At 34.5% G+C, this 12,196-nt stretch overlaps 1 protein-coding gene across 5 annotated transcripts in view; it reads left to right on the top strand.

The window, feature by feature from the left end:
* Window positions 1-12,196, top strand: part of ZDHHC20 (zDHHC palmitoyltransferase 20) — a 76,065-nt gene that overhangs the window by 43,014 nt on the left and 20,855 nt on the right. For all 5 annotated transcript variants that reach the window (XR_014023286.1, XM_081304078.1, XM_081304079.1 and 2 more), the window contains 3 exons: window positions 5,454-5,523; window positions 6,676-6,708; window positions 7,452-7,572. Coding sequence is in view for 4 of the 5 variants with exons in the window: in XM_081304078.1 (XP_081160204.1) it covers window positions 5,454-5,523; window positions 6,676-6,708; window positions 7,452-7,572 (224 nt within the window). In the remaining variant the exon portion in view is untranslated. The remainder of the gene's footprint in view (window positions 1-5,453; window positions 5,524-6,675; window positions 6,709-7,451; window positions 7,573-12,196) is intronic.

The raw sequence follows: 12,196 nt of genomic DNA on the forward strand, positions 1-12,196 counted from the left end.
ACTTTTAAAAATGCACTTAAATACTGTCCCTTTAAATGAATTACAGTAGATGGGGTAGAGAGAGAAGTTGGGAGGGGAGGGGAGGGGGGATAGTAGGGGATAGGAAAGGTAGCAGAATACAACAATTACTAATAGGGCATTATGTAAAATTGTGGATGTGTAACCGATGTGATTCTGCAATCTGCATTTGGGGTAAAATTGGGGGTTCATAACCCACTTCAATCTAATGTATGAAATATGATATGTCAAGAGCTTTGTAATGTTGTGAACAACCAATAAAAAATTAAAAAAAAAATACTGTCCCTTTTACATAACAAATATATTATGGTATAGGATAAAAAGTTGAAGCCAGGCTCAGTGGAACATGCTTGTAATCCTAGCAACTCAGGAGGCTGAACTAGGATGATTGTGAGTTTGAGGCCAACCTCAGCAACTTAGCTGTCTCAAAATAAAAAGATGTGAGGTATCTCAGTGGTAAAGCACCCTGGTTTCAATCCCCAGTACCAAAATAAATAAAAAATAATAATAACATGGACTGCAGATCAAATTCTAGCTTTTTCATGTATGTGAAATAGAGTATATATCTTGGTGTATAATAATAAATTTTCAGCAGATTTTACTTTCAGTAAATATTTCTAGTAAATTATCTCAAATTTTAATTACATTTTGCTACATTTTTACATTTAATCCTGAAAAATATGGTTTATAATAATTATGAGCAGTTATAGATCTACAAGGTATTTTTAACCCAAGATTCCAGATAATTAATGAATCCCTGAGATCATAGGCAAATTTGGGGTAAGTGTAGTTTTCAGAAAATCCTGTTCATAACAAGTACATGTACTTCTCTGTTTTCAGAGAAGTACATGTACTTCTAAAAGTAAAGAGCCATCAACACTAAAACTTTGCTTTTAAAACTTTACCACTTTTTATTTATTAATTATATAATGGCTTTCTTCTAGCCCAAATAATACCCATTATTACACCGGAATTGTGCTAAGCACTTTAACAACTCTGAGGGAGGTGTTGTACTTGCACAACACCTTTTTGGAGATAAAAAAAATAAGGCATAGTAAGGTGGCCAAAGTCCCTGAGTGGGTTTTATATCCTCTCTTCTGACTTTCGGTGGAATCTACTCCCTTGAATACTATTTTATACTACATTTTTACTGTCTAGAATTCCAAACTCTGAAGGAATTTCTTCTTTTTTCTTATTACAGACCTAATGCATATTGAAGGAAATGGACCTTTCATTTACCAGAGATTAGTAAAATTATTGATGCTGTTTTCATGCAAGGGCAATTGTGGATCAAGTTCAGGGATAGGAGGGACTTTGCACTGAATTCCTCTTTGTACTTTTTTGAGCCATATGGACATACTGTCATCTACTCAGAAATGAGTCCTAAATGCTTCTTCTTCCCAGTTTTTATGTTCTACTTCTCAAGGTTGCCCTGTTCCTATTCTTATTTCTGTACTGTCCTTTCAGCTATCACTTTTAATCATGGAGTTCTGATACTACAGTATTGTGATCATTCATTTATTGTGCCTCATAATTAGAACATTTATTGTGCCTTTAATTAGAACAAATTCAGGCATTTTATACTAACACAAACATTCTAAACCTTGGCTTTGTGCCAGGCAAAGGGTGAAGTTGCAGCTATACACAAGGATTACATGTTACAGAACACCCTGTGATCTGACTTGTTCACCTTTTCCCCCAGCCATCTAGTGATATTTGTCACATGTAAATTCTCTAAATATTCATTGAATGAATAAAGGAATACCCTTTACCCCCACCCACCCTACCTAAATTCTGCTATATTTCTGTCCTTGGCATTATCATTCTTCTAAGCCATCCTCGACAAGAACTTTTACTTCAATTCAGACTTGGAAATCCATCATCAATCCTTGTTTTATTCCCACCCAGAGCCCAGTTAATTTTACAGCTTCCACAATGTCACATTGTTTAGTGGAGGATATAGGAGAAAGGGAAAATAGGATACTTGATTTCTGATCCTGATTTTATTATTCACTTGGCCTTTCTCTTTGGTATGTGAACCCTTACTTAGTATGAGTGACTATATTTTGAGCCTGCTATGTTTTTCTTAATGGAAAATAAATGTATTTTGTATGGAAAATGTTTGTTTGCATAGTATTTCACAGTATGGATATACCATAAAAAATGCTTAACCATTTTCCTAAATCAAATTATTTCTGTTTTAATAAATACAATGCTATGATGAACATCTCTGTTCCTCACTCTTCTTCAAACAGGCCAAGCATGTTCCTGCCTCAGGCTCTGGTTAGAATCTCCTTTTTCCCAGATAGTAATATGTCTCACTTACTAATATGTTTCTTTTCAATTTTGAACTCACTTCAATTTCAGTTTTCTCAGATGTTTCTAAAATTACCGTTCCTCTTCTCTGCTCTCTGTGCTATCACTATCTAATGCACTATTTATTTTAACTTATTCATTATTCCTCATCTTTTTTGGGGAGAGGGGTACCAGGAATTGAACTCAGGGGCACTCAACCAGTGAGCCACACCCCCAGTCCTTTATTTGGATTTTGTTTAGAGACAGGTTCTCACTGAGTTGCTTAGTGCCTTGCTGTTGCTGAGGCTGGCTTTGAACTCACAATCCTCCTGCCTCAGCCTCCCAAGCTGCTGGGATTACAGGTGTGTATCACCACACCTGGCTCCTCATCTCTTCTTGTATTTCTTCTTCTGTGAAGTGTCTGCTCATTTCCTTAGTTCATTTTTTTGATTGGATTATTTGGGTTTTTTATTTTTTATTTTTATTTATTTAGTTGTAGATGGACACAATATCTTTATTTTTATTTGTTTATTTTTATGTGGTGCTGGGGATTGAACCCAGGGCCTCACGTGTGCGAGGCCAGTGCTCTGCCACTGAGCTACAACCCCAGCTCCTATTGGGTTTTTTCTGGTGTTAAGTTTTTTGAGTTCTTTATATATCCTAGAGATTAATGCTCTGATGTGCGCATTGTAAATATTTTCTCCCATTCTGTTGGCTCTCTATTCACTTTCTTGATTGTTTCCTTTGCTGCAAAGAAGCTTTTTAGTTTGAATCCATCCCATTTTATTGATTCTTGATTTTATTTCTTATGCTTTAGGAGTCTGTTAGGAAGTCTGGTTCTAAGCTGACATGATGAAGATTTGGGCTTGCTTTTTCTTCTATTAGGTGCAGAGTGTCTGGTCTAATTCCTAGGTCCTTGATCCACTTTGAGTTGAGTTTTGTGCAAGGTGAAAGGTAGATGTTTAATTTTATTTTGCTGCATATGGATTTCCAGTTTTCCCAGCACCATTTGTTGAAGAGGGTGCCTTTTCTCCAATGTTTTTGGTGCCTTTGTCTAATATGAGATAACTGTATTTATATGGGTTTGTCTCTTTGTCCTCTATTCTGTACCATTGGTCTACATGTCTATTTTGGTGCCAATACCCTGCCATTTTTTTATTACTATATCTCTATAGTATAGTTTAAGGTCTGGTGTTTTGATGCCTCTTGCTTCACTCTTCTTGCTAAAGAATTCTTTGGCTATTTTGGGTCTCTTATTTTTCCAAATGAATTTCATGATTGGGTTTTCTGTTTTTATGAGGAATGTCATTGGGATTTTGATTGGAATTGTATTGAATCTGTATAATGCTTTCGGTCCCATTCATCTGTTGAGGGACACCTAGGTTGGTTCTGTGGCTTATCTTTTGTTGACTTGAGCTGCATTGAGGGCGCTGGGTCACTGTAGTATGCTGATTTTAAATCCTTTGGGTATAAACCAAGGAGTGAGATAACTGTGTCAAATGGTGGTTCCATTCTAAATTTTCTAAGGAATCTCCATACTGCTTTCCAGAGTGGTTGCACCAGTTTGCACCCACTTTTCCCCCACATTCTTCCCAGCATTTATTATTATTTGTATTCTTGACAATTGCCATTCTGACTGGAGTGAATGAAATCTCAGTGTAGTTTTTTTTTATTTTTATTTTTTTTAATATTTACTTTTTAGTTTTCGGCGGACACAATATCTTTGTTTGTATGTGGTGCTGAGGATCGAACCCCGGCCGCACACATGCCAGGCTAGCACGCTACCGCTTGAGCCACATCCCCAGCCCTCAGTGTAGTTTTAATTTGCATATCTGTAATTGCTAGAGATAGTGAACATTTTTTCATATATTTGTTGACCATTTGTAGTTCTTCTGTGAAGTGCCTGTTCAGTTCCTTTGTGCATTTATTGATTGGGTCATTTGGGGTTTTTTAAAAATATTTTTCTTTAGTTGTTGATGGACCTTTATTTTATTTATTTGTATATGGTGCTGAGAATCAAACCCAGTGCCTCACGCATGCTAGGCAAGCGCGCTACCACTGAGCCACAACCCTAGCCCCCTTGGGGTTTTTTTTTTTGTTGTTGTTGTTGTTGTTGGGTTGTTTGTGTGTTTGTTTTGATGTGTGTGTGTGTGTGTGTGTTAATTTTTAAGTTCTTTATATATCCTGGAGATTAATGCTGTATCTGAAGTGCAGGTGGCAAAGATTTTATAAGCTCTCTGTCACGTTCTTGATTGTTTTCTTTGCTGTGAAGCAGCTTTTTAGTTTGATACCATCCCATTTATTGATTCCTGATTTTACTTCTTGTGCTTTAGGACTCTTATTGAGGAAATCGTTTCCCAAACCAACATGATGGAGAGTTGAACCTATTTTTCTTCTAGTAGGCGCAGAATCTTGGGTGTAATGCCTAGGTCCTTGATCCACTTTTAAGTTGAATTGTATGCAGGGTGATGATAGGGGTTAAATTTCAATCTACTACATATGGATTTCCAGTTTTCTCAGCCCCATTTGTTGAAGAGGCTACCTTTTCTCCAATGTATGTTTATGGTGGAAGGCAGATTTTTGCCTAGTACAATATCTGGCAGCTAGAAGGTGCTCAGTATCTTGAATGAATGAATGTATGAATTGGGTAATAGTAGCATATATTAGAATTTAGTGGGAAACAGTTTTTTCTTAAAAATGTATTCTCTGTTTGGAATTAGGGATGACAGAAAAAATATATTTTTTTAATTAAAGCTGTTTCAGAATTTCAAAACCTAAGTTCCATAGAATGCCTTAAAATATAAATTTGATATTTTACCTTAGACATTGTGGTATAGTAGGAAAAACACTGGGTTTAGGACTTAGTAAATCTGAGTTTTGTACTAGTTGCACTGCTTACCTCTGCATTTAACATTTGTTTTGGATTTACTTTAATTTGAAAACTGCTGGGATAACACAGTTTTGAGGTTCTTTTCTATTTCTTGACATTTTCATTTGAGAAATTTTCCAGTCCATTTTTATTTCAGGTTAAAATTATTAGTTGTTGATTTCCCAAAGTTTTTCATTTTAAAATGTTAAGATTTGTGTTCAAATTAGTTAAGCTCGTGCCTTCTTCAGCATCTTCCTTTTCTTTCATGTAGCTATCAGATATTGTGAAAAATGTCAGTTGATTAAACCTGATCGGGCACATCACTGCTCAGCATGTGACAAGTAAGTGTTCCTCATTTGCTTTTATTTAAACCTAGCACTGAATATTGGTGACAGAAGTGAGAGGAAGGAACTTTTTTCATATTTTATACTTATTCAAAACATTTCATCCTCTCCCTTTATTTTCTATGCACAGAGAACTAACAAAAGTATTTATATAAACTAGAATATACCTAGAAGTAATTTTTGATAAGCTTCATGTCTAGTTTGTAGGATTTTTTTAAGTATGCTTTCTATGCTTGTGCTTAAGGTAATATTGATGAGCAAATAGTTGATAATCCCCTTGAGAAAGAAACTTTATTTCCTGGATTAGAAATATTATTCTGATTCTTTTCTTTTTTAAATTGATGTTGATACTAAAAACCTAAAACACCACCAAAATAACTTAACAATTGTTTTCAGTTATCATCCTAACATCTTAACTAGAAAAATTTCAAAGAATTTAGTTCTAATACATAAGTGAGAAGGTGGTATGTTAAAAGAAAGATCATTAAATGGGAATCACACTAATCTTTACTTTTAGTTAGACAAACTACTTAACTTTCTAGGTATTAGATTACTCATTTATTGTATTATTTGAGATGATCTATAGTCTAATTTTATACAAACAAAATATGTATCCCAGTAGAAGGGCAAATTTGGGGTTTTATAAAACATGGAAAAAATAACCATGTCTAAGCCCATCACTGTTAATGTTTTTACATATTTGATTCTAAAGTTTTATTTTTATGATCTGCAGATGTTTAAATAACAAAGGGATAATCTGTTTTCCATTTTATCTCCTTCAGCAAATTTTCAAGCTGGACTTCTCTAATAATCAAAGTATTTCCTCAGATCTAATATTAAAATGTTATTTTTTCTTTTTTTAATTAGTTATATATGACAATAGAATGTATTTTGATATATTGTAAAATGTCATTTAATGTGATACAGTGTAACTGGATATTCTCAGCTTACTTCCCAGTGTAAAAAATTTATGACCTCTTACCATAGAAGTACTTGTAGCCATACCAGAAATTATCTCTGCCCTGATGTTTCTCTGTTGGTTCTCTAAGATACAGTTTTAAAGGGAAGTTTTTAAGTCAAATAAAATAAAATTATGACAAAATAGGGAATTTTTATGCATGGATTTTCTTATGTTTATTTGTTTCTTAGATGTATTCTTAAGATGGATCATCACTGTCCTTGGTATGTATAAAAAATGGAGGAAATGGCATAAGAGGGTGGAAAGGTGGGAGGAGAGAATTTTTAGAATGATTATTTCAAATTTTTTTTTTGGTGCTAGAGATTAAACCCAGGGTCCCATGCATACCAAATATGTTCTATTGCTGAACTACACTCCCAGCCCCAGTATTTTATATTTTGAATGTTAATTTAATTACAGATATTATGATTGATCTATTTATATATTTGCCTATATGCATAGGGACATTATTTATATATTTTTCTTTAAAAATATTTTTTAATGTTATTAACCCCCAAATATTGGTGTGTTAAGAATTAACATTAAAATCCTGTATTTCTTCTAGAATTCATTAAAAACACATATCCATAGTTAAGATACTGCTTCCTGCTTCACAAATGCCTACTTCCAAGTAATAATAATTTAAGTGTTCTGACTTATCTTTTTCTTATTATGGCAAAAAACACATAACATAAAATTTACTGTCTTAACCACTTGAAAGAATTTAGTTCTTATTCACAAGTGAGAAAGTAACATGTCATACCTAAGTAGATATTTCAGTAGTGTTTACCTTGTTGTACAGTCTCCAGTACTTTAAATCTTATAAAATTGCAACTCTGTTCTCATTAACCAGTTCCCCATTTCCTTCACCCTCTTCCCCTTCACAACCTCCATTCTAGAATCTTTCTATTTCTATGAATTTGTGTTTTGTCTTATTTTTATAGTGTGACTTTCTTTATTCTTCTAGGGTGAATAACTGTGTGGGATTTTCTAATTACAAATTCTTCATGCTGTTTTTATTGTATTCCCTAATATATTGCCTTTACGTGGCTATATCAGTTTTAGAGTACTTTATAAAATTTTGGACGGTAAGTCTTTTTTCTATCCTAAAACATATATTAAATAATTTTAAGGTGTTGGGTTTTTAAAGAATTACTTTATTCTTCATTATAAGTAGATATAATTAATTTTACTAGCTAGAATTTATAATGGTATAGAGGGCAGGGCTACAGTTTACCTTTTTATATACATTTATTCATAAGTAAAGGTACGTTACACCACAAATAGTGAGTTTCTTTTAGTAATCCAAATTGTACTTAACCACACTGTAATAAAGGCATATCAAGTTTAAGGAAACAATTGCCTTTCTTGGACTTAATGAGACTTATTACAGTTTTACAGTAAAAGTGGCATCCTCAGCTACAGGCACCCACTAACATGCTTCCTGTCTGTATAAATTTTCCACCATTTTAAAAAATGGCAAATGGCTGAAAACAATCAAATGTTTTATCAACAGGGGACTAATTAAGTTATTATGTATCTATACAGAGGATGTAGTATAGCTTAAGAAAGAATAAAGAAGCTCTTTATGACAAATGATGTGATCTTTGAGATGTGTTATATGGAGGGAAAAAGACCCCAAAAGAACACATATAGTATGCTCCCATTTATATATGAAAATAAATATAAGCATATACTGTCTTCTGAAAGAAAGCATTAAAAAGTTGCTAATAGGGGCTGGGGATATAGCTCAGTTGGTAGAGTGTTGGCCTCATATTAATCCCCAGCACCACCAAAAATAAATAAATAAATAGATAGATAAAGTTGCTAATGATAGTTGCCTCTGGAAGGACAATAAGGAAGAGAGACATGGTTTTTACAGTTTTCCATTAAATTTTGTATACAATGTGCGGATAGCAATCTAATTAAAATAATTAATAAAGTTTAAATATTTTAAAGTATTTAATTATGTTCTTTGGGTGGGGGGAAAATGCCAGAAATGTGAAAAGGTGCTGCCTGTTGGCGGTGCTGTAGAAAACTGTTATTTTCCAGTGATAGCTTTTTAGCATTGTTTGATTTGTTGTTGTTGTTGTTTGTTCATGTACTATTTTATTAAAATTTAGAAATAATTTTAAAATACATTAAAACTCTCTTCCTTCATTTAAACCTCTAACTTTCTTGCTATTTTATATCACTTTTCTCTCAGCTCCCATAAATGTAGGTTCCATCCTTAGCTGCTACATTCTTGATTATCTCTAATTGTTCCTGGTGGTCATGTGTACTTCTGTGGCATTCACAGTCACGCCTCAGCCCTAGCTTTAACACTGCTGAATCCTAGTTCCTAATCTCCAGTTGCTATTTTTTTCAACATTGATATGATGAAGATGTCTCAAATCAATGTCATGTTATTTTCGTTACATTGTTCTTCCTATGTTTATCTGATATAATGGGAACAAAACCTATACAAACCTATCAATTGCTGGGGTAGGAAAATTAATGTCATCTTTGAATTATTAAACATAGAATCAAAGTAGTATACTAGAAAAAGAAACAGGCTTAGTTTAAATACAAACATCTTTTATAATTTAAGATACATGAAAGCAAGAATTTTTGCCTTGCTAGGTACTGGGTACACACCTGTAATTGTAATCCCAGTGGCTCTGGAGGCTAAGGCAGGAGGATAGAAAGTTCAAAGCCAGCCTCAGGAATTTAGTATGGCCCTAAGCAATTTAAATACCTTGTCTCAAAAAAAAAAAAGTGCCCCCCCCAGGGTGTTGGGGGGATATGGCTCAATGGTTAAGCACGTCTGGGTTCAATCCTTGATACCAAAAAAGAAAAAAAGGTGTTTTTGTTTTTTTTCCTCCATTCATTGGTATAGAGTACTACCTGGCACACAGCAGATGTTCAGTAAATATTAGCCAGTTAAGATAATTAAACTTTAGTTTATTTTTTTATTATTAAAATTTTGAGTAATACTTATCTCATAGAATTGATGAGGATTAAATTAGTATAAATATTTGATGAGCTAGAAAGCATTCAGTAAATGTCTTTGAATTTGTTTTTTCCAGTTCATTGTGCCTCAGAGCATTACTACTCCTAAGCCATATCTGTCCCGTAATTCCATCTTTATCCTCTCCCTTTATTCAATTTAGTGCCTGCTAATTTATGAACAAAATATAAAATTTCCTTTTATTTTGCATATGCCTAAGAGCATGTGTTTACTAGCCATTAGCATGTCTTTTTTGTGAAATCTCTTTTTTGTTCTTTGCCCATTTTTTTCTGGTAGGTTGAAATATTTATATAGCAAATAATTTCTTATTGATCTTGGTGTGTATGAGCATTTCTTAAATAGAATATAGGAACCACTAACCATGCAAGAAAAGATGTATAAATTGAACTCCATTAAAATTAAGAATTTCTTTTAGTTAGGCGCCATAGTATGCCTTTAGTCCTAGCTACTCAGGAAGCTGAGTCAGAAGGTTTGCTTGAGTCCTGGAGTTTTTCGTAATTCTGGGCAACAGAGCAAAATCCAGTCTCCTTAAAAATAAATAAATAAATAAGTTTTTATTAAAAAGCAGCTCTTAGGGCTGGGATTGTGGCTCAAGGGGTAGAATGCTCACCTTGAATGAGGCACTGGGTTTGATCCTCAGCACCACATAAAAGTAAATAAATAAAGGTATTTAAAAAAAAAAGGCAGCTCTTAAAGCCAAATGCAGCAGCTCATACCTGTTGCCCCAGCCACTCAGGAGGCTGAGACAGGAGGGATCCTAAGTTTAAGACCAGACTGAGCAACTTAGTGAGATCCTGTTTCAAAAAAAGAGTGGAGTAGGGATGGTGCTCAGTGGTAGCGCACTCCTGGGTTCACTCTCCAGTGTAGCAAAGAAAAAAAGCTCCTCTTGAAGTGAAAAGGCAAGTCTGGGAGAAGATATTTGCAAGGTATCACAAAGGACTCATTGAGAATAATGAAGCATGTCTAAAGATATTAATCCTTTTTCTACCCCATGTCATAAATATTTTTTCCACATTTTTTGTTGATATCTGCTGTTTTGTTTTAATCAAAATTAAATTTCTTCTTTTTTTATAAATATGGCCTTTTTATGATTTCTCACTGTTGCCTGTTCAGTGCAAGTTTATGCAAAAATTCACCAGTTTTCTTCTGGTACTTTTTATTGTTTTCACTTTTACATTTAAATCTTTGATTTTTGAAGGGGAAATTATTGTGTTTAAAAAGTTCTTTCACATTTGTTCTTTCTAAAAACCCTGTGAAGATTTTTTTTTAATATTTATTTTTTAGGTGTAGTTGGACACAATGCCTTTATTTTATTTATTTATTTTTATGTGGTGCTGAGGATCGATCCCAGGGCCAGGGCTAGGCCAGCAGAGCAGTCTACCACTCCAGCCCCCTGTGAAGATGTTTTAAAATGCACGGCTTTTGTTGTTGTTGTTGTTGTTGTTTTTAATTAAGGTATAGTAAGGCCCATAAATCAGGAGCCAGTTGCCATTGCAAAGATATTTATTTACTCATAGTCCTCAAAAGAGGGTACACTTTGATGTGAAGCCTCTCAGGGCCTGGTTATTTAGGAGGCATAAAGAGGGAGGGCCAGAACCTGTTTTGTGGTTTCTCTGGAATGCCAAAAACAGATTTAGGATTGGCCATCTCTAGTTGTCTTAGACCTGGCCCTGAAAAATGGGGCAGAGGAGTATTGCCCCCTGTAGTGTAAAAGCCTGGTGGAGGAGGTAGTTGGGAATTTGGGCTCCGGATTAGTTAGTTTGCATATGAAAGGAAGGCGGTCTCTCCCCAGGTCAGCAAAACTCTAATAAGGCAAAGCATCAGGAATACAGAGAACAAGAAAAGTGGTTTAATACAGAGGATCAGTTATGGTTTTCAGAGTTATTAACTGAGATTGAGAAGTTAAGTAACTACCCAAGTTCACTTATTTAGTAGTATTGGAAGCCAGAATTAACACTTGGATCTGTCCATCCCAGCATCCACTGTCTACTTGCTCCCTGTAGTCAACATATTTAAAGTCCTGAGTCACAGAACACAATTATGTTTCCAGGAATTATCTAATAAATTTAAGAAGAATTTTTGTTTAAACATCATTAGACTTTTAAAGTTTGGGTATTTAAAACCAGGGAGTTGGACTGAGGTTATAGCTCAGTGATGGAACTATTGAGATCCCCAGCACTGATCCTCTCACAGGAAACAAAACCAGAGGCTGTTGGCACTTAAAATACCTTTGTATGGATTTAAGGAGAGCACCAATCCCAACTCTGTGGTCTTAGTACCCAGATTTTGGCCTCTGTTGTCCTGCTTTGCTGGGCATGTTTGTTCAGTTTACAACCCATTAGCCATAGGTAGTATCCCTATTTAAAGAGGATTCAGTGCCAGATAATTAAAGTCAAAATTGCATAATTTCATATTTGTCTGTGAGAAAATTCAGTAGCATTTGAATGTAATAGCAGTTATTTAAGAAGAAATGTTTTTAGGGCTGGGCCTGGTAGTGCATGCCAGCAATCCCAGCAGCTCAGGAGGCTGAGTCAGGAGGATTGTGAGTTCAAAGCCAGCCTCAGCAAAAGTGAGGCATTAAACAACTCAGTGAGACCCTGTCTCTAAATTTAAAAAATACAAAATAAGTCTGGGGATGTGGCTCAGTAGTCAAGTGCCCCTGAGTTCAATCCCCAATATTCCCCCCCAAAAAAAGAAGAGAT

The sequence above is a fragment of the Spermophilus citellus genome (genome assembly GCF_964194105.1).
Source record: "Spermophilus citellus genome assembly, chromosome: 1".
NCBI lineage: Eukaryota > Metazoa > Chordata > Mammalia > Rodentia > Sciuridae > Spermophilus > Spermophilus citellus.